At 39.0% G+C, this 20240-nt stretch overlaps 1 protein-coding gene across 1 annotated transcript; it reads right to left on the reverse strand.

Annotated features, from left to right (window-relative positions):
* On the reverse strand, positions 1–15765 carry fbln7 (fibulin 7). Its single transcript, XM_088610013.1, has 8 exons — positions 15367–15765; positions 12765–12927; positions 9568–9738; positions 3968–4093; positions 3206–3343; positions 2562–2699; positions 1874–2012; positions 1–1263 (listed from the first exon to the last, which is right to left on the reverse strand). The coding sequence occupies exons 1-8, from the start codon at positions 15439–15441 to the stop codon at positions 891–893; spliced, it is 1323 nt and encodes a 440-aa protein (XP_088466139.1). The 5' UTR covers positions 15442–15765; the 3' UTR covers positions 1–890.
* Between the last annotated feature and the right edge of the window lie 4475 nt (positions 15766–20240).

The raw sequence follows: 20240 nt of genomic DNA on the forward strand, positions 1-20240 counted from the left end.
AACAATTATATCAAACTTTATTTCTTTTAAAACATTACAGTTTGTGCAATACAAAGGCTGGTTGTAATGCAGTACCATATTACAGGCCGTGGGACGAAGTTAAATATCTGTTAAATACTGGAAGCTATGTCCGATTACTGTAGTTATGACATAACATAAATAAGAGATGAAATGTGTCCAAGCTGATTTACTGTGTAATCAACTGCTCATAAAAATTCTGAGATTTGCTTAAATCTGGATAGATTTCACATGTTGTGGTCATATAAAACTACAAGAGACGCTAGCTTACATAAATTAAAAAAAAACAGACTTGCTACATATAACAGAGATGAATAAACACTACTGGTAATTATCTGTCTGAAATTTCCATTCATGATTTTTTGTTAAGATTATTTCCAACAAATATGTGATAAGGGAATAATCAGTGAATCAAATGTATTCCAATGTTCCACTGATTTACACGCAGCAGTGCACAATCAGGAAAGAGACTTCAAGCCACAGAAATTGTTTTGGCCTCAGACCTGAACTACTCAAAGGGTGAGGTGTGTAATTCTAAAAATTCATACTCTGTTGATATTACATTCATTCTCGTTACCCCCTAACTAAGTACAAATCACACCAAATGTTCTTTAAATGCTACTGACAACAAAAGTACAATAATTTTTTTTTATTTCTCACTTCCAACCCTATTTTATATATATATATTTTGGAATTAGTGGTAGATAAATTGATCTCAGGCTGGTCACTTAGCTTATTGCTAAGTCTATTACTAAGTGTGTTTTGCCTGTGGCATTTCAGGAATTGGGGTGGCATGAAATAATTCAATAGAGTCCTTAAGAGTCCATGCTTTCAATTGCAATAAAAAGGCAGAGGCCGTGTCCTCAGTTCCTTCAGAATTCATAGGGGGAAACGAACACAGTGACCTTTGCCACGTGTTTAGCCTGGAAGGTGCGCTCCAGGTATTCGGACATGTCCACCTCCACCTCTATGTCCTGCATGCCCTCCAGGGCTTGCACCAGGATCAGTTCTCCAGTTTGCCGGTCTGAGCGCTGCATCACAAAGTGCCCTTTGCTGTTTCCTCCCACGATGCCAAAGCGCAGGCTGTCCGGGCCGGGCCGGCCAGGGGCCGCCGCCGTGGCCATGCGAAACAGAGTGACCGGCGTCTTCAGGTTGGAAGGCAGGGAGAGGTAGTGGAAGGAAACAGTCTTAGGTGCCAGGTGGCACAGCCTGCTGTCCATTGGGCACGGGTTTCGCTCACACTGGCTGTCGAATGAGAAAAAGTGATGAAATAATGACATTTTCCTCACAAGCGCAAAGCATTTTTCTGAACTGCTGGAAACGTGGAAAAGAGAAATTATAGCCATTTGTAAGGTTAGTTTCAAACCTTTGACTTTAGTAGATTTTTATCAATTATAAATTATAAATAAATTTGCACTTTGTTTTGTCTGAATGTTGTTCAGAATGAGCAGGGCAAACTGCAGCGAACATTTAATCATAAAGAAACAGCAAAACCATATCGATGTTAGGCACTAACAGAAGATAAATGCTGTTTTCAATGTGCATTTAAATTTATAATAATGAAATAATTAATAATTTAATGAATAAAGAAGTTTGGTGACTGTTATTGCTGGATTTTTTTTGTTTAAGAACATTTGTAGAATCACAATGTGCGTGGTAGTTAACAATATGCAATTTAGCACTCAATGCATACGTTAGTGTTTTGAAAGATGAATTCAGGATTCCATCCTAACTGAACGTGTTCCAGGGATTGTAGGGTCATATGGTCACATACACTGGATCAAAAGCCTTTGAAAGACATTTTGTTGGTGCTACCAATTACCAGCGTATTATAGTGTGAGAGTGGTGCTCTTACAATGACGATGTCTTCACATAGCTGACGTTGCCATGGGACTTGGGGCACTCTGGGCTCACACAGTGGAAGCCCCCTCCTGTATTAATGCAAGTTGTGCCCCTGGTGCAGTTGTGCTGAGAGGTGAGGCACTCGTCGATGTCTGCAAAACAGGAGTTTTCAAGACAGGGCAAGATGCAGACACGAGTCCCAGTTTCGTCATGAGATGAGAGAGGCAGCTTCTCGGGAAATCTCTTGAATACACTCAGTTTATAGACACATTTCCCCGTTGCACCAGCGCACAGCTGTTCCCAGAAGATGTGACATCTTTGACATTCCACCAGCCTGCAAACTGTGAGGTCATTTGCTCCAAACACCTCCTGGAAGCCAGAGTTAGTGAGAACCGACCAGGTTAGAGGAGTTAATAGACTGAATTTGACCAAACCGCTGCTCTGCCGTTAAATGGCCAGAGCACATTTATGACATGGCTGTGCTTTTCTGACAGACAGACAGTAATAAGCCCAAAGCTTTCCTTTCACTTCTTTGTGATTTACAACTGGAGCCCCAGCTCATGTGACCTCATGAGTCCCTCGGCAAATAAATCATCGTGTGTCTCCCCAAGCACAAGGCTCCTGGCCATGAATGAGGCTTCTGTCAAGCTGCAGGGGAGACCACAGGGCACTGAGTGGGGATCACGGCTTTGGCGACTTACCCTCGCAGCTTCGGCCATCGCCAAGCAATTTGTATCCAGAGGGGCAGGAGCAGCGGTACGAGCCGGGGATGTTGACACAGGCGTGCACGCAGAGTCTGGCAGCTCTGTCTAGCTTGTACACCTCGCACTCGTTCACATCTGCATGCAAACAGAGTTTCATAATGCAACATATGGCTAAAATCAGGGCCTGACGCCAGGGGTTTAGTCAAAGGAAAAAGTCTTCCATATTCAGCCCAGGAGCTGAGTCTTCATCTGCATGCCTGCTTGGGGCCCAGGAGGCAGTGTGTTAAATGGTTTATTGAAAGTCAGGGAGCTTAACATCCTTGGCAAAACATGGAAATAGGAAAGGGAAAGCATACAGTTTTTCCATTTTCCTTTAGTGTACTTGGATGCACATTTTACCTGGCTAGGGAGCTGTTGTATTTTTTTCTTTACACAGTATTTTATTTTACATCTTACAAGGATGACTGCAGCTTTCTGCCTGCCCTGAACTGGCTCTTCTTTTCCTGCAGAAGCTGTTTGCATGTTGTCTCATGCATTCATTCTGGCATTACTGGGAACCGAAAGTCTGAAAACAAGGTAGCTTGGCTAATGTGCACGTTGGCATTTTGCTGCCAGGCCAGAAAGGCCTTTATGTGGCCTACCTTGGCAGATGCTGTTGTCCGAGGTGCCGCTCATGTGAAATCCGGCGTCGCAACTGCACTGCTGTGTCCTGTCCACCTTGGCACAGCGGGGCTTTCGGCTGAAGGCCGGGTCATTCATCACGCTCCATTCTGGGGGTGCTGAACACAACAGATGCGGCTTTACTCTCCAACCTCCACTCTACAGTAGATGACAAATATGATATACTGCTGTCCTACTCTCAATAGTATTATAATGTACATTTGGCTTCAACAGGTGTGGAAATACATAATGACCTCATGCTCAGGTCTATATTTAGAGTTTTACATGCTTATACTCTGCCCTTTTACAGTAAGCACATAAATAGCTGTTCATCTGGTATGCAAATATTTATTGAAGAAGGTAAATATATGCAATTACACACACAGGTGCAATTTTCTGAGCATTTGTGTAGAGATTTTAGTAAGTTTATGCTATCACCAATAATAATGGCCTAGAAACAGCGTTGTGTGATGAATGAGGTCCTGGAAAGGATTTTGCAGTTTCCTTCTAAAGCAAGGTTTCCTTTTCCTGGTCAGCAAGGGCTGCATTCCTGCACAAGATTTCTCGGTCTCCACCGTTAGATAATTAACATCGGCTTATGATTTGTTGCGAAGGGCTAAAGGGATTCCAATAAGACTTTATTGCACCACTTGAAGCTTTGGACTTGACTAGATAATGTAAGGAGACCTTGAAAGTCCTGGATTGTGGCCCCACTGGACTGGGAGTAGAAGAGTGCTACAGACCTGTCTGAGTCTGATGCTGGCAGTGAGAGCCACTCCAGTTCTGAGGGCAGACGCACTTGTACTGGTTGACACCTTCCACACAGCTTCCTCCATTCTGGCATGGGTTACTGGAACATTCACTGATGTCTAAAGAGGGAAATGGGTTCAGCTGGGTTTCTCTTTAATTGGAGTTGACCGACGTAGAAACAGGCTGATACAGTATGTGGGTCTGTATCCCTGCTAAATCTAAAAAAAGCGAATTGTGAGAGAACTGTTTTGAATCTCTGTCAGGTGTGACACGTTCTTTATGTTTTGCGATCACAGAGGAGCTGTAGCTCTGAGGTGAATGTGTGTTTAATATTTTAAGGGTGTTGTTTTTGGCTTGGAGAATGCACATTGGGAGAATGGAAACGTGTGCAAAGAAATGACGAAGAGTGAGTAATGGTTATTAAAGGACGGAAACAACACTTCATTATTTGATAGAAATGAGAAAGAAGCCTTTTGGATAAGCCACACAGAGGCCTACCCCTGGCTAAAGAGCCCAAACAGGGATAAAAAATCACCACAGAAACAGACACAAACTTGGTGCACTGACAGCTGTCATTTTCTCTGGAATCATGTGGTTAGGACTTTGTGGTTAGACCATTAATGGGGGCAACACCTTGGTAACATTCAGACATAATTCTGCTAGTATACATAGCAAAGAGGGATTTTGTTTAACTCAGAACCTCTTTTTTAAACAGCTCTGTCAGTAGCAGCCTTGGGGACTCCTATTCAGTAAATTAGGATAACACTCAATATCACTCTCTAACAGCTATTTGGAACCAGGCAAATTGATTCTCATAGATGCTTCCTCCAATATATGAGTGACCTCTTCTTAACAAAATAAATGTATTTTCAACTCTTAAAAAAGTATTAAATGGGGTCCAGAGCAACAGGGTTACTTTGTGTTTTTATTTTTTAACGTAGTTTGCAAAAACTCTGGACATAGAGAAACCACAGCTGACAAATCCAAGCCCCCCTTATCCCAGCTGTATACATGTACCTAGTAGATTTTTCTTTTTTGGGGACAGAAGTGAGATGAGGCAATAACAAACTGTGCTTTTGCATTTTTTTAAATTGGTCACAGCAGGGCAAAAAACAACTAAGCCTGAATACAAAAACACTCTGAGGGTTTGAAGTATTTTGTTGCAGTATGAAGCAGATTGCGCCCAGATAAATAAATGATCTTAGGGCATTGTGGGTATGGCACATGGCATTGTGGTCTACTTATGGCCTTGTAGCCTTTTTAATTTTTTGTGATTCTACTGCATTGCAATTTTGTTCTACTTTGTCCAAAGCTGTGAAAACACAATCTGGATTTTTGAAGTTAGCAGCTGCATTAGCTAATGAGAACCATCGCAGATGTTCTTAATTAGGAAGTGGGGAAGCCTATGTGCTTTGAAAGTTAAATTTGTAACATATCCGAAGTACGTAAAAACAAGTGTGTCTAACATGCAGGCGGTGTGTAGTCATTCATCTTTGAGTACTTTATTTCTGCACATGAGTTTATTAAACCTTTGAGTGTCAATACTCCAAAACAAATCTATACACATTTAGTTGTTTTTTAAAAAATCATCACATAATGGGAGACACGACATACTTTGCCATGATAAATTACAGAGTTACACAGTAACACAGTTGCTGATGGAGACTGGTGACTTTCAAGTCCTGATGAGTTGCAGTGAAAGGCTAAATCCAGCTGTGACTTTTTAGCCTTTAGCTGAGTAAAATAGGTTTTTCACATGGCTGAAACTGACATCAGCTTCATTACTTAAGCGAAAAGGTATGTTTCTGAGGAGCATCTGAAAGGGTGATCAAAGTACAATTCACCAGTGTCTCTAGTATGTGATGCCTTTCTGTCGGTTCTGCTCAGTTTTCTCTCTGTTGTCTTCTGTATCATCCATCCTTTCTCTAACTACTTCATCCAATACGGGCTTGCAAGGAAGCCAGACCCTATCCTGGCACACAACAGGAGCGAGGCAGGATACACACTGAATGGGACACCAGTCCATTGCAGGGCACACACTCACACTCACACCAGGGCCAATTAACCTACCAGTATGTCTTGGGAGTGTAGAGCACCTGGAGGAAACCCTTGAAACCCTTGAAAACACGGCAGAACATGCGAACTCCACGCAGATAGCACCCCAAGATCTGAACCCAGGGCCCCAGCAAGTATACGGCAACTATACTGCAAAAAACGACCAGCAGTAGCTGTTCTGTAGCCTTTTGTGGCTTAAACTGTATTTTCTGTTGATAATAGTTTTAGAAGTTGATCACTGCCTACTGCTGTCTGAACTGGCACATTAGTCAGTCTGTTGTGGCCTTTAATTACGCATCAGAGGATATAAACCAATAATCTTTTTGAATTTTTTTTTAAAGTTTACCTTAAAATACCTAGTTCTGATGTCACAATGTACTGTAGTTGTACTTATGTGACTGTGCTTAATTTGTGTTTTTAATTATTTACCTTCTTGAAAAATCTGGCATGTGTCACTCCCCCAGGGAGTGTGTGCACCCCAGGGTAAGAACCACTCTCCTCTAACATACGGTGTTGTGCAACAATCATGGAGAGCAAGCTGGGGTATGCAAAAAGACAAACTCATAATACAAGAAATTGTATATGGCCAATAAAGTGATCTTAAAATAAATCTTAATCTTAAACAATGTTTTCTTTACCACTTTTTGGACTCTTTCCTTTCCTTTGATATAAATAAATCACACAATAGGTTTTTTTTTACACAAGACAAATAACTAAATACAAAGAATGTAAATGCATAATAGCATAATAATAAGCAAAAAGCTGAAGAGTATCTTGACTTTTTGTTAAGCATAGTGACACTTGATACACATGGGTCTACCACTGCAAACTACATATTCAATACCACAGTATACAATGTAGGAGCAGGAATCCCCCACTCACCTCTCACATTCAAACGGAAGAGACATGGTGACCTCCTGGTTTCATTTTTAATGACACTTCATAAGGATCTGCAATATTATGGCTGTGATTCAGCAGATCTTGCTCATTTGGTAATTTAGCACCAAAGTCAAAGTATAATTTCAGCCAGCCATTTTTCCCAGGAACAGTGTCTTGTTCCAGATGCCCCACTACTCTTTGTATGCAGAAGCCTTTCCTGTTCTCCAATCTAAATGAATTCCCCTTTCGTTCCAAGTTCAAAATTTAGAGATTTAGCTACACTCTCGGTCTGTATTTGACAGTCTTCTAAAACCAGGAATCATTCCGGTTGCTCTTTTTTGAATTCTCTCTATAATTCTCTTCATAATACACATTTTGGGTATATGGTGACCAAAACTGAACACAATATTTTAAGTGAGATTTTACTAGTGTACTGTAAAGCTTTTTAATAACTTCACATTGGCTTCAAATTCCACTTGTGAAATTGGAAGAACTATGTTTGCAGGTCTTTGTGTCTTTCCTTTTGAAGCATGAATTACTATTGAAGAGAAGGAGACATTTGTGAGGTTTTCAAAACCTTTCAGAAGGTCTCCAGATTCATGACATATGAATATCACTGTCTCTCTCTCTGTACAAAGTTTGATAAAGGGTTCCATTGTCTGTTAGGTCAGCATTCAGTGTGTAACAGGTCCTTCTGACTGACTAAAAGCAAATAAATTATTCTTCTAGCAGTTTTTAATGAACACACTGCATCCGATTTGCAAGGAAAGTAAATCAAATTAAGTGTTTTGGTAACAAATGAGTCATGTTCATTACCCTTGCCAGGGCATGAATATTTTTTCAGTGCATCCCAATTATACATGGCTCTGCTCTTACAAGGACAGCGTTGCGCATTGGTTCTTATATAAACATGATTTCAGAGGAAACATTTTTTGTTCTTATATAAACATGATTTCAGAGGAAACATTTTTTGACACTCATAATAAATCTGGTGGGTCTCCAAAGACAGCTTTGGGGTAGCCACTCAAATTTACCTCTAGCTAAGTTAATTCTTCATGTAGCTCAAATTTAGAATTCAGATGTGTCATTCCCTGGCTGCAATCTGTTAGCCAAACAGCTCATTGCACAAATTTAAGCAGATGTTCATTTTTCTTTTATCCATTTTTGCATTATATTATGTTTCACTAAAGCTTTGCAGTAAATGACTACACATTCCACACAGTGCTATATGTTGTACTGAAGTTGAGCACTTGTAACGTACTGCAACTAAAACTATCACAGTTTACACTATCACAGTAACTGTTATTAGTGTTGCTCATGCAGTGATAGAAAAATCACATTAATATTGCTTTATATACAACCACAACAGAAAGTTATGCATTTGATTATTATTGAATATATTAGTACACATACAGTAATGCAAATTGTTCAGAAAAGGCATTTCACAGCACATTGTATAATATGTATTAGCAATACAAAATGTTGCTGTAAAAATGCCGTGCAGTTGACTTCTTCATTCCTTATCCTACTGTGTTTATTTAGTTTTAGAAGCAGCACATACTTCAGGAGTGTACAGAGCACAATCAAGGGCTACTTCACCTTCCTGGATATTTTTAAATACAGTCTTCTTGTTTATATTTTTCTTTGGTTTCAATGGGGTCTTTAAGCGGTGCTCCAAATTTAGACTGGTTGCATGTGTTTCAGTTTGAGAACCTGAACAGACATAATACTGTACCAAGCTCAGTATTTTTTTATTTCATGGGAATGCTATTGAGAGCACACCATACCACTAGGAATTTCTCAGTCTTTGCCAGCAACTCAGGCAAGAAAGCCATCAATAGCATGCTTTGCATATTTCTAGACTATTAGACCATGAACCTATTTAGTGAAATGTACACGGAATTAACCCATGCCTACTTGAACTTGCCATAAAGACATACATCTTCAATCACATGAATGCCGTGAAATGTGAGTATACTCAGGTGTCACACTAGACACAGATAGATACAAGACAGGAAGATAATCTGTTCTTAGCAAGGAATGCAGTACAGGTGTTTTTATATGCAGGAATGTAACGCGACTTTAACGAGAGCTTCATTCACTGCAGCTCTGTTACGGAGAGCCAAAGAAAGGCCTCTTTATTTCCTTATCTGTCCGTGTGCCCCCCTGTGCTGTTTTAAAAGCCCTACTGACAATCCCACAGCTATTTCACAGATGGAGTTCTTTTATTCATCCAGGCATTCAGGGCATTTCTGAAGGTCACAATGAATAGTGAAGCAGGATTTTTCCCAATACTGCACAATAATAATGCAGACTTTACAGTGCGTCTGAAAGAACGAGACAGTTTCATCTGGTGAGATACGCCAATCTCAAAGACACCATTTTAAAGTGTGTTGGAATAACTATCTTCACTGACATTTAAAGATCTGCAATAGGTCTAATCCAGTAATTGTACCAAAATTCTGTGTTCTCGGCAACTGCCTGACTGCAATCTGGCTTGCCTTCAGAGACAAAACAATTCAAGGTGTTGAAGTTTATGTTCTCTTAGTCAAGTTGAAAAAGTAAGAAAGAAACTTTCAATCATATTTAATGGAAATGTGAGTTTTCTCTTTCTCACCCTGTTATTACGAACAGTGAAGACTGAATTAGATCTTGGTACCTTTGCATACAGTGTTAACTCCACTCCAGCTTCCATTTTCTTGACACACTCTGGTACCAGGTCCCACCAGGTGATACCCAGAATTGCAGGTGAAATGAACTTCATGACCCAGGAAGTGCTTCGATCCAAACTTCCTGCCATGCTGTGGAGCCTCCAGTGTCGGGCATGTGACTGCAGGGAATAAAACAGAAACTTTCTGCTTGTCCTGTAGAATTTCATTGTTAATGACCTAACCGAACCCCTTTATTTGAATATTATATATTATTCAATATATTATTTATTAGAAGATAGCATGTCTTATTTCTTAACTTACTTAGCAATACCTTATTGTTTCTAACCAAGCTTATACTGTAGTGGTTGGAAACCTTCAACAGGGCACATTAGCTGGTCTTGACCACTCAAGGAAATATTCTGCTAATGAATATAAAAATGTAACATGTTATCTTTTTATATTCACAGGGTTTTCTTCTATAATGTTCTGTTATACCTGTATGTTTTATGTCATTTGTTCATCTATGCATTTTCACTGACTGAATGAAACATTTGGTCCTCAGGAAAATGATAAAACTGTGTTCGTCACCCAACCATTAATCTAGAAATATAAGTGTGTTGTCACAGGTGATTGCACTAATAGGCTTAATATGTGTCTGATTTTCTACTGCCAAAACTGAAAAAAGATTTTCCTTTAAGTTGTCTTAAATTTCTTAAAATGTCAATCTTTTTCCGATTCTGGTCAAATCAATAGTTGCAGGTGGTAGTTATTTTCAATTAAATCATGTGTGTAATAATTCATAAGAGTGGAAGAAAGAAATCCATCATCTTCATGTATATGAGCACCTTAAATTTTCAGTAGTTCATAAGTGGAAAATTGTTTTTAATTGGTAGAACTAAAGGAACAGGTAACGGGTTTATTCCCTGCTGAAAAGAAGAGAAAGGCTGAAACGTTGTGTGAATAAATCCGTTACCTGTTCCTTTGCAGCCAGCGCATGCTGACGCAGCTCCCTACCTGAACTACTTCAAGGTCGAACTAAATACCATAATACAAAAAAATGACATAAAATTCCAAATGTTATTCATGGAAATGTCAATTACTTTGATTAATTAAAGTTCTGTTTTTAAATATAACATATTCAATATTGATTAAAATACTTAATTAGTATTTATAAGACCTTATTATTAGACCTTACTCTAAGGTAAGGTGCATATTCAAAACTTGTAATGTGTGCACACACTTACAGTATGTGTACAAACAGATGAAGAATTTATTTGGTTTATTACAAACACAGTTAATATTGTACCTACTTTAAAGTGCCACTCCAGTACTTGTGTTGCACCAAAAAATGATTTCAGATACCCTAACTGGAAGAATCTATGTTTGTATTTCTCTCCATTGGAAATCACACTGATTCTTGTTTTCTTTAGCATAGGTGGCAGAAGAGTGTACAGTACATAAGTGTAAACCAGTAGCATTGGGCTTCTAAACCTGGGGTGCACACACCCCCTGCGCGTGCAAGACATGCCAGATTTTTTTAGAAGAGAAATCATCAACAACACAAATTAAAAATCAGACCTAGATATTTTGAGGCAAACTTTAAAAAGTGTGTCATTCTTCATGTATTGTTAATTTGACTAATTTTACTTCTCTCTCATTCTATACTTGAAAGGTTGAAAGAACGGACCGACTTTATGATTTTTGATCAGGGGTGTGATAACCACTGTAGTAGCAGGACGTTGTGTCTTGTTTTTAAAATCAAAGATACAATATGAGGGCCTGCAAGCTCAGAAATTCAGCACTGTCCCTACTAATCTCCCGCACACCTGGGCTGCAGGTCGGCCTCTGCACAGACAGATTGAGGAAGTCACTGCACTATTCTTCACAGCAGCAGCAATCGAATTGAGGACTGTTCTTGCTAGCACTTGGATAAACTGGCAATTCATTTTTTTTGTTTTATAAATAATCTCATAAGATTATATGCACATCTTCTTTCTGAAATGACCTTTCCTTGAGTAGCGCCTTTTGATTTAGACATTGAACTGAAGTCTTCATAGCTTGCCCTTACTCACTGTGGGATGTCGATGTGTGTGCGTGTTTAGTGTTATATTTACATAACCTAATGTGAATTATCTTTCGTAAACTCCAAATCAAATAATAAAAACAGAGTCAACTATTGTACTTCTTTTACTCTGTTTTGTTACAAAACAGACTACTGTAACTCATTAAGCTTCATACACGCGAGTAGCATGATGCATGTACAGTAAATGCTCCCCAGATTAAGTTGCTGTTTCATGGGGTCATAGAGTCCATCATGACTGGTTTGGAGATATGAAAGATATGATTTATTGTCCATCAGTATTTTTCTCTAATTTATCACATCACAATACAGCATATGACCATAAACTCTGCTCTTTAATGGTGATAAAATAGCCTAAAATACAAAGAGAGCTCTAGAGAAACCAACCACTAGTGGGTGTCCTGGACGCTCAGAGCCAACAGAAAGGACTCTTTGTGTTAGCAACAAACAGAGCAGTGGGAGTCAGACAGGAGGCTGCAAACGTCTCAGAACAACAGGTGCCCACATGAACTACAACCATCGTCACAGCGTGGAACACAACAGATGCACAACGAGCCACAGGCCACATTCTTTAATTCAAGTAATGTCGGCCATCAGCTGCAAGTAGCAGGACACATACTGTCGTGTGCTCCCACCTTTTCTCATGATCACCTGACACAGACTAGCTCAGGAATTTGTACTGAAACATCTGGGAGACAGCACAGTAAAAGTGGACCGGTTTGGTCTGGACAGCTGCAGCTTCTTGCATATGAAAGGCAAATACTCAGAGACATTGGGCTGAATATGTCATTATAACAAGACAGTATAGCACTTACTTGTAAGGCAAGTTGGAATATCAGTGTAAAATGAGGCTCTATACATCATTGTTAGGTGAACTTGATAACTTTTATTTTAGGCATTTTTAAAGGCCAACATGTGCACCAAGTAGTTCAGCATCCAAAGACAATTGGGACAACCAATCTGATCACATCATACATTGTAAAGTTCAAGCTGAGACTTGCAAATCTGCTAAACATTTAAGGCTTTTCCCTGGAGCATAGTACTATAATGCCATCTAGCAGAATCAAGGCTGCTGGCTGGCCAGGCTTTCTTGGCAATATGCTTTCCTCTGTTCAGTGTATTTACCTGTATGTTGGTCTGCTGGAGGGAACTTGGACACAGTGTTCTGCAGAGCTGCCAGTTTGGATTTCATAATGCGGAGCCCTTCAGCAAACCGCGTTTCCTGCCCTTTCAGAAACTTTTCCATCTGACGGATCACAGTCACAATATGATGCTTGTCTATGCAGTTCTGTCCAAAAACAACACAGAAGATTTTTTTTTAACAACCCTAAAACGTTTTTAGGTATTAAGTCATCCTTCTGTTCTACTTCCCTAAATAAATTACGAAAAAGCAAACATATGCTGCACTGTTTCACAAATTTGTCAAACATATTTACCCTCATACGCATTCTGTGAAGATCCAAAACAGTCGTAATGTATCCAATTCTAACCTTTATTTACCGTAAATTACTATATTGCACTGGTACATAATAGGCTTCCCAAATATTTAGAAACAGGAAGGACATGAATAGTTAATGATTTCATTTTATTGTTGTTGGTTGTTGGTTGTTGGTTGTTGCAATTTACGTCAATTGGTTTAATAGACAAGGGAGAGCATTACACGGCTATGATACCATGTGGTTCACTGCGCACATACTGTATCTCTGTCCTTACTGATGCTGTTCTGAAACACATGTAAGTGAGATGAGTCTGCTTTTTAATAAAGACAGACAGGATAGCAGATGGATTAAAGCTGTTCAACAGATGCTGCTGGACCACAGTTCAAATGCTTGTCCTGTATATTTTGGATGACATTAAGTAGCTCAGACCAAAAGAATACTGAAAAGTACGCCTTTGTATTAAGCTCAGCCTTTGAAATCAGGTTGATTTCAAAACAAAAAAAACACTGAAAATGAAAAAGTACTATTTGAAATTCTGTAAAAGCAATTCAAATAACTCTGTAGCCTTGAATTGGCTTAGGTGGTCGTTCTCTAGTCCACATTGACAAGAAGACACAGGACGTGAAAAAACAATACTTGCCCGTTCCCTATGAATTCGACTCCTTATAAGTCATTTATTTTCCATGTCAAAGCATGATAAGTGAAGTCATATACAAGATGCAAAATAAAATTCTACTTCATTTGAATTCTCAATTGAAGATTAAATGAGTCCACTTAAAAGTTTCTTGAAGTCCACAGAATTTTAATTTGAGGAAAATTGCTTCAACTTTAATCCACACAGCGCTTTCAATTTACATGGCATATATAAGGTGTCTTTCAGCTAGAAAGTATTCATGCTGTCTTGTGCACATAAACTTTCAATGGCGTACTGACAAACCACAATAGCTACTACCCATTTGAAACAAAGTAAAACACTAATGTCTCAAGGAAAGCTGAGCACTAACAATCTCTTTGTCTCACTGGGAGGCTCAGAAGTGGAAACAATCCCCCCCAGAAAATGATGGTAAACAAGCAGGATTGATGCCACATGAAAGAGCTTCATATATAATACAGCATTTGTATTGCCCTTGACAAATAAAGAGAGAAACAGCAAAGAAATATACAAAGTAAGATTATTCTGATGACACACAACAGACAGGCAAAAAAGCCATTTGTACTATTTATCTTCCAGCAGTCTGCTCCCATTATATGATCCTACTGTCCCAATACTGTGGCTGTGTATGAGCACATGTATAGAAAGATTTAGTCTCCTGTAAACGTCCTACGGACGTTTTAAAAGAGGTAAATTTCTAGAATAATATTACTATACTATTAATATAAGAGAAGGTTTATATTGCACAATGTGTAAGCAATGGATTGAGTGAATTCAAAAGCACTTTGGAATCCTTTATAATGAAATGTGCTATATCAATGCAAGGAATTTGCTGATGAAGCTTACAGTATATATCGAGGTATTTCCCATTTTTTTGGTTTTGCACTGCATGGTTTGTCAAGTTACAATGTGTTTGAATTTAGTTCAGTGTCTAAATTAATTCATTCAATGTCTCCCTAGCAAGAATGCAGAGAAGCCCACCTTGCACAATTGTGAACACACTCTTTCACAAAACCTGTCCAAGCCCAGTTCCAGCTTGATTTGCAAAACTCGTGTTCCAGAAGACTTGCATTCTAAATGTAAACATCTGAAAGAAATCCCCTGGCTTGGGGAAGTTTAATTGTATCCAAAATCCCTTCACAACTTCATTTCATATAAAAGAGATTATTGCCTTTTTTCTTCTAAATCCATATCTGCAATGGCAGTAGAAAATAAAAACAAAATAAGTATTATCCAGCAAACAAAATATAGAATTTGGAATTAATTTTACTTTGTTTTCTAGAACTGCGGATGGTGATGTGAAAGGAGTTCTGTCTTAATCTTTATGGATTAACACAATATTCAGGGTATTTCACATAGTTTATATATATAAACTTTTACAAGAACGTAGTGTATAAAAGAACAACAATAATCAGTCATTATGAAAAGGAAAACTGCAGTATGACATTTAATTATTTTTTTCTTAGAATATCTCAATGAATGCGTGACAGAAAAAATCTGAAACACGCAGTAGCAAAAAAACTTCGTAGAAAACCTCGGATTTATAAATGCAATCTGGTTTAGACTGGGTTGGCTTTAAAAATGCTAGTGACAATCGCATTGTACTGTGCAGCGAATGAAAGATGGAAGTACTAACCTGAGCTGTGTGAGACTGATCAAGCGCTGTTAAACACAGGAGCAATAAACAGATGTAGCGGACACCCGCAGTCATGCTTGCAAGTCCGAAGAAGTTTTTTTTAACGAATATTTCACACTCGAGAAACTCAAGGCAAGGTAATACATTAACTGTTTATTGTGTAGAAAGCTGTGTTGAACTGCATTCCTCCTCAGCAAAAAAGAAGACGTTTTGCGGCTTACAAGTTTCAAGTACAAGCACTGATGCTCTGTGTATGTGAACTAGCAGTTGTGATGCTGTGCCGTGTTCTTTACGCTCCAGGAGCCAGGGAAAAGCTAAGGCTGCTACCTAATGTTCTCAGACTCCCATGAACGATTGATGTAATCCCTCCCACTAACACCCCAACACTGCGCTAAATTCCGAAAGTTTTTTTTCTTTACCTCTTAGGTCGCCTCCATCAGACAGAAGAGCTACCATATGTGGATTCGTGGTGTAGGAAAACTCAAATTCCCCATTCCTAACCGTATGTGAACATTATTGCCTTCTTTCTAGAACAATCATTGGATTACACGTTATTCCTACGAGATTGTTATGAGATATTTTAGGGAGTCCATTCACTCAGAAGACATTAGAAAAATAAAAAGCCTACCCTCTGTTAACATGAAGTTTGTTTTTAACTCATATTAATTAATTGTATCCGGGCTATTTTTTTAATTAAATACAGATGTTAAGATTTAATCTTACACTGTTTCCCAAAACAATTCTATTTTAAAACCCTCTACTGCTTGATGCACAACTATAAGCAATTTCCTGTGAATGCTACTGTACATGTTGATAAAAAATGCAAGAAAATAGAACTAAATTGTGTGTAGCTGATTGCTTTGTAATTGTTCCCAACTTCCTTTATATAGTTTCCAAGACCTGCTTCGTGTTTGTCTTGGAGCAAAGACAGTCTGAGTTTAGAAATCATCGCACTCAATAAAACAGAGAACTTTCAGCAAATTTCTGAAGATCGTGCTCTAACTGAGTAATTGAGGAGACTTTCTACGAGACTGCAGGGTAAAATCCTACTACACATTCTTTTCTGATTCACATAAAATTGGAATCGTGGGTTCTGGTTCTTTTACATCCTCCCTAGTCAAGTGGGATGAGCACTGTGCTCTTCTCCGAGACGCGCACTCTGAGAATCAGCTCTCATGTTCTAGAAGGCCTGCAATGCCTCAAGCAGTGTGGACTCTGAGAGAAAGAGGGACTCTGCTCTTCCTGAGACCACCACAAGCTCCCAGGCAGCAGGTACTGTAGATCACACACTAACCTGGTGTTGCTTGGCAATAAGCACTGCCTCTTGAGGGATCCCTGTCACTCTGCGTTAATGTCCCAGACCTCAGGCGATGATGTCTGCACTCATATCAAGGCTCAGACTGGGTTCTGAACAAGTGTTATTGCTGGGTAAGACGTTCATTAGCTCCTGCGGCCTTTTAATAGAAGTTTCCATCACTACTTGAAATGCTGAAATACTTACAATAATTACATTTTACGCACCCTTACCTTCAATAATTCAGAAAGCACTACTGTACCCAGATCTCACTGTACTGATGACTGAACAGAATATTAGTTTCAGAACTAGGGATTTCCTCCTTTCTCAGATACCAGTCTTGATTAAACTAGAGAGGCACCAGTTGCATTACCATCATTACAGATAGTAATAGTTTTGTTTAATACACAGGATGTAAAAGTTTCAAGATGGCTCTCTTTTCAATGTAAGAATATATTGTAACGTCCTTGCTGCTGCCGCCTCAGGTCAGCCCTCCCACCACTGGGGACTCGAACCCGGGCCTCCGGCATTACTCAACTGGGAACCAGCCAGGTGAGCTAAAGGGAAATCTCCCCTCAGCCCGGCGGCTGCGGACCCTGCTACTCACAGGGAAGGGGCGGTGACGTCACTGCGCTGGTAAGCCTGCTCGCACAACCTGTAATGTCGGCCGTATGCATTACAATATTGTCTAGAAATTCCAAATTATTTCATTTTGCAAAGATATATGGTAACGCACTCAATGTTTCAGCTCCTTCGTGGAAGTGTATATCTTTGGAAGCGAAAAAAGTAGATGTCCTGCCTAAGATGCTGCTAAAAAATACACATTTGACACAATGATTGACTTTGCCAGTTCATCACAGTAATGATGATTCCGTTTTGAATCATTTTGAATTAGAAAAGGAAACTTTTTTATCGTGCTTATTAGAAAAGGAAACTTTTGTATCTTCAGGGACTCCTGTATATTCATTAGTCTTCACTGTGAATTTCACATTGGAGACATTACTTCCAAGACACAGAGAGTTTACTGCATCTGCATGCCATCTGTGAAGCTACAAGTATTATTGAAAAGTAGAAAGAGAAACACACAGCATGTTTCAGTTCCAAAGTCAAGATGTTTTGTTTTAATATTATTTTTAATAATAAGAAACCGCACATGGATGCATGTTATATTTTCTATTGCAGAATATTTGCAGGAGTTGCTCTTTAAGCAACAGAGTGCACTAGTGCTTAGGTTTGCCCATGCCTGAGGGTACGGGTTCAGATCCTGAGAGGAACGCTGCTGTTGTACCCCTGACCTTGTCTCTCATCACAGATGCTCATGTGCTGTCCTGTAATGGCCCTCTGGGTTATCACTAAGTATGAGGCTTGGTTATCACTGAACCTACCTAGTGAAATATGTGATGAGTACAACCTTGAAAAAGTTAAGACAGTGCTTGTGATGGGATTTGCCAACTCGTGCCACATTGTGTAATGATCAGACCAGCTGTAAGGCTAAGCCTGTTGCTGTTGAGTCTTACACAGCATGCCACTTGTTTTATTTACCTCCATCTGGCATATAGATCTACAGTATTAAAGCAAAAACTTTGTTTTAGCAGGAGTTTTTCTCCTATCCAGACCTAGAGCATATCTAGTTCTATCTGTAACAGCCTGCACATGTGTGCAGTTTGAGGTGTATATTGAAACACAAAGTTTTTGCTTGAGTGTATTATATTAAACAGACCTGTCAACCCTACATGTCTACATGGATACTGCAGTTTAACGTTTGTGTAATACTGAATTGAATGGACACTTGCAACATCTGGATGAATTCCTTATGCATTCTTAGTCAGTTGCCCAATGGAAGTGTCTGTTTCTGTATATTAGAAATACTCACCGCTGTTTATTCAGCAGCAGTATTTTTCAATACATACTTTAGATGTTTTTCAGAACATCTGATATGGTGAGCCTGGTACAGTTAAAGAAGTTTAATAGCATATCCATCTGAAAGCCCCTTCCAGCACTGATACAATCAAAAAGCATTCTGGAAGAAAGCCACTTGATTATCTTGTGAAATGAGGCATTTTATTTATTCAGCCTTAAAGCAAATGCAACATTCTCAAGACGTACAGATGTTCAAAACATCCTTTGGAGTTCATTTGGTGCTATGTCCTCTGTCTTCTTGAATGGCAGATCTTACATGTACTAGTTCAGTTCTATTCCAAGACCAGCTGTGAGCTTTGGAGGATAACAATAAGTTTGATTCACCTAATAAAAACAAATTTTCCATTCAGCCTATTTTCGAATGCAGGCCTGCAGGGGAGCCAGGGGCACAAACACAGGCAAACTTGCCAAGGCCCAAGGCCACAATTGAGCCTCGGGCCCCAGGGCTGTGGGACACCAATGCCAACCACTGAGCCGCAGTACCATAAATCTTTTTTTATAAAGGTGGAGCAACATTCTCTTTCTAGCCAGCTGCCACTTTTGTGACCTTTTTCTGTTCAGTCCTTTTTTCATTAATCCACATCACCAATTGTATAAGTACTGACTAATGTCTATAATCACAGAAGTAATTATGCTACTTACAGTATGTACGGTTATTCAGGTTGTCCTGTAATGTGCAAAATGCCTTCTGTAAACTACATAGAAGCCTGATAGAGTTTGGTTCTCACACAAAATACTCGTGAGAACAAAACAGGGCCTGTCTCTAGCTTCTGAAAGCCTCTTTCTGAAGGTAAAAACATGTAATTTTTCTGAAATACATATGTTCAGGGAAAGCCCTTCTTCAACCATAAAGCAACACACTTTGGAATTTGGGATAAGATAATTCCAGGCAAGTTTTCTCTGTAACCATACATCGAGGACAATAATGTAAAATCAATAATAACCTCTTATTTTAAATTATTAATACAGAATACATTAGCAAATAGTAAATAAGATTGATACTGCCAATGTTCCAACTTTGATGTGAAGAAAACAATAGCACCTTGTTCCATGTTGTTAATGAGACCCGAAGCCTATCATTTGGGTGGACATTGCTGTCGCTGTGTTATTGTGGTTATTTTTCCTTTTTTTTGCAGTGTGAAGGGTAACCATTAACAATCCCCACATGATTACAGAAAGTATGTAAGTGTGAAGCAGAAGATGTAGTTTGATAGGTGATGAGAATGAGAGTCCACTATAAAGATAGTGGTGTTTGAAGAGTAGCAGAGAGAATTGGTTTTTACATTTTAAAAGACAGAATGCCATTGAACTACTTATTTTGAAAAAAAAAGCCTGAAGAGTTTTTATAGGCTCAGAAGAACAATGTTGTTTTAAATAATGTAAGTGTACTGAATAAAGGAAAATACAACTGAGAACTAAATATGTCTGTTTCACACTCTCCCAACAATTTTAGTAATAAAAATAATATCTATTTTAAGTGAAAATCTTACATAAAAGTATTCCATAAAGCTGTTAAACTGGGTGCTTAACTAGGGGGGGACTCCAGTTAAATAGTATTTGTTTCATTGCACGTGTTAATCACTGAATTCAATTAGCAATTCAGAATTGTTGATTCTGAATAAAAGTTGATCGCTGACGCCATCTACCGTTAAAATCTGTC

The sequence above is a fragment of the Lepisosteus platostomus genome, chromosome 17 (genome assembly GCF_059453375.1).
Source record: "Lepisosteus platostomus isolate fLepPlt1 chromosome 17, fLepPlt1.hap1, whole genome shotgun sequence".
NCBI lineage: Eukaryota > Metazoa > Chordata > Actinopteri > Semionotiformes > Lepisosteidae > Lepisosteus > Lepisosteus platostomus.

Coding starts and splice junctions, on each gene's coding strand:
- fbln7 (XM_088610013.1), bottom strand. CDS start 15,441: ATGACTGCGGGTGTCCGCTACATCTGTTTATTGCTCCTGTGTTTAACA. Junction 4,094..9,567: donor AGTTAACACTGTATGCAAAG/GTACCAAGATCT, acceptor TTCCCTCTTTAG/ACATCAGTGAATGTTCCAGT. Junction 2,013..2,561: donor CGATGGCCGAAGCTGCGAGG/GTAAGTCGCCAA, acceptor CCTGTTTTGCAG/ACATCGACGAGTGCCTCACC.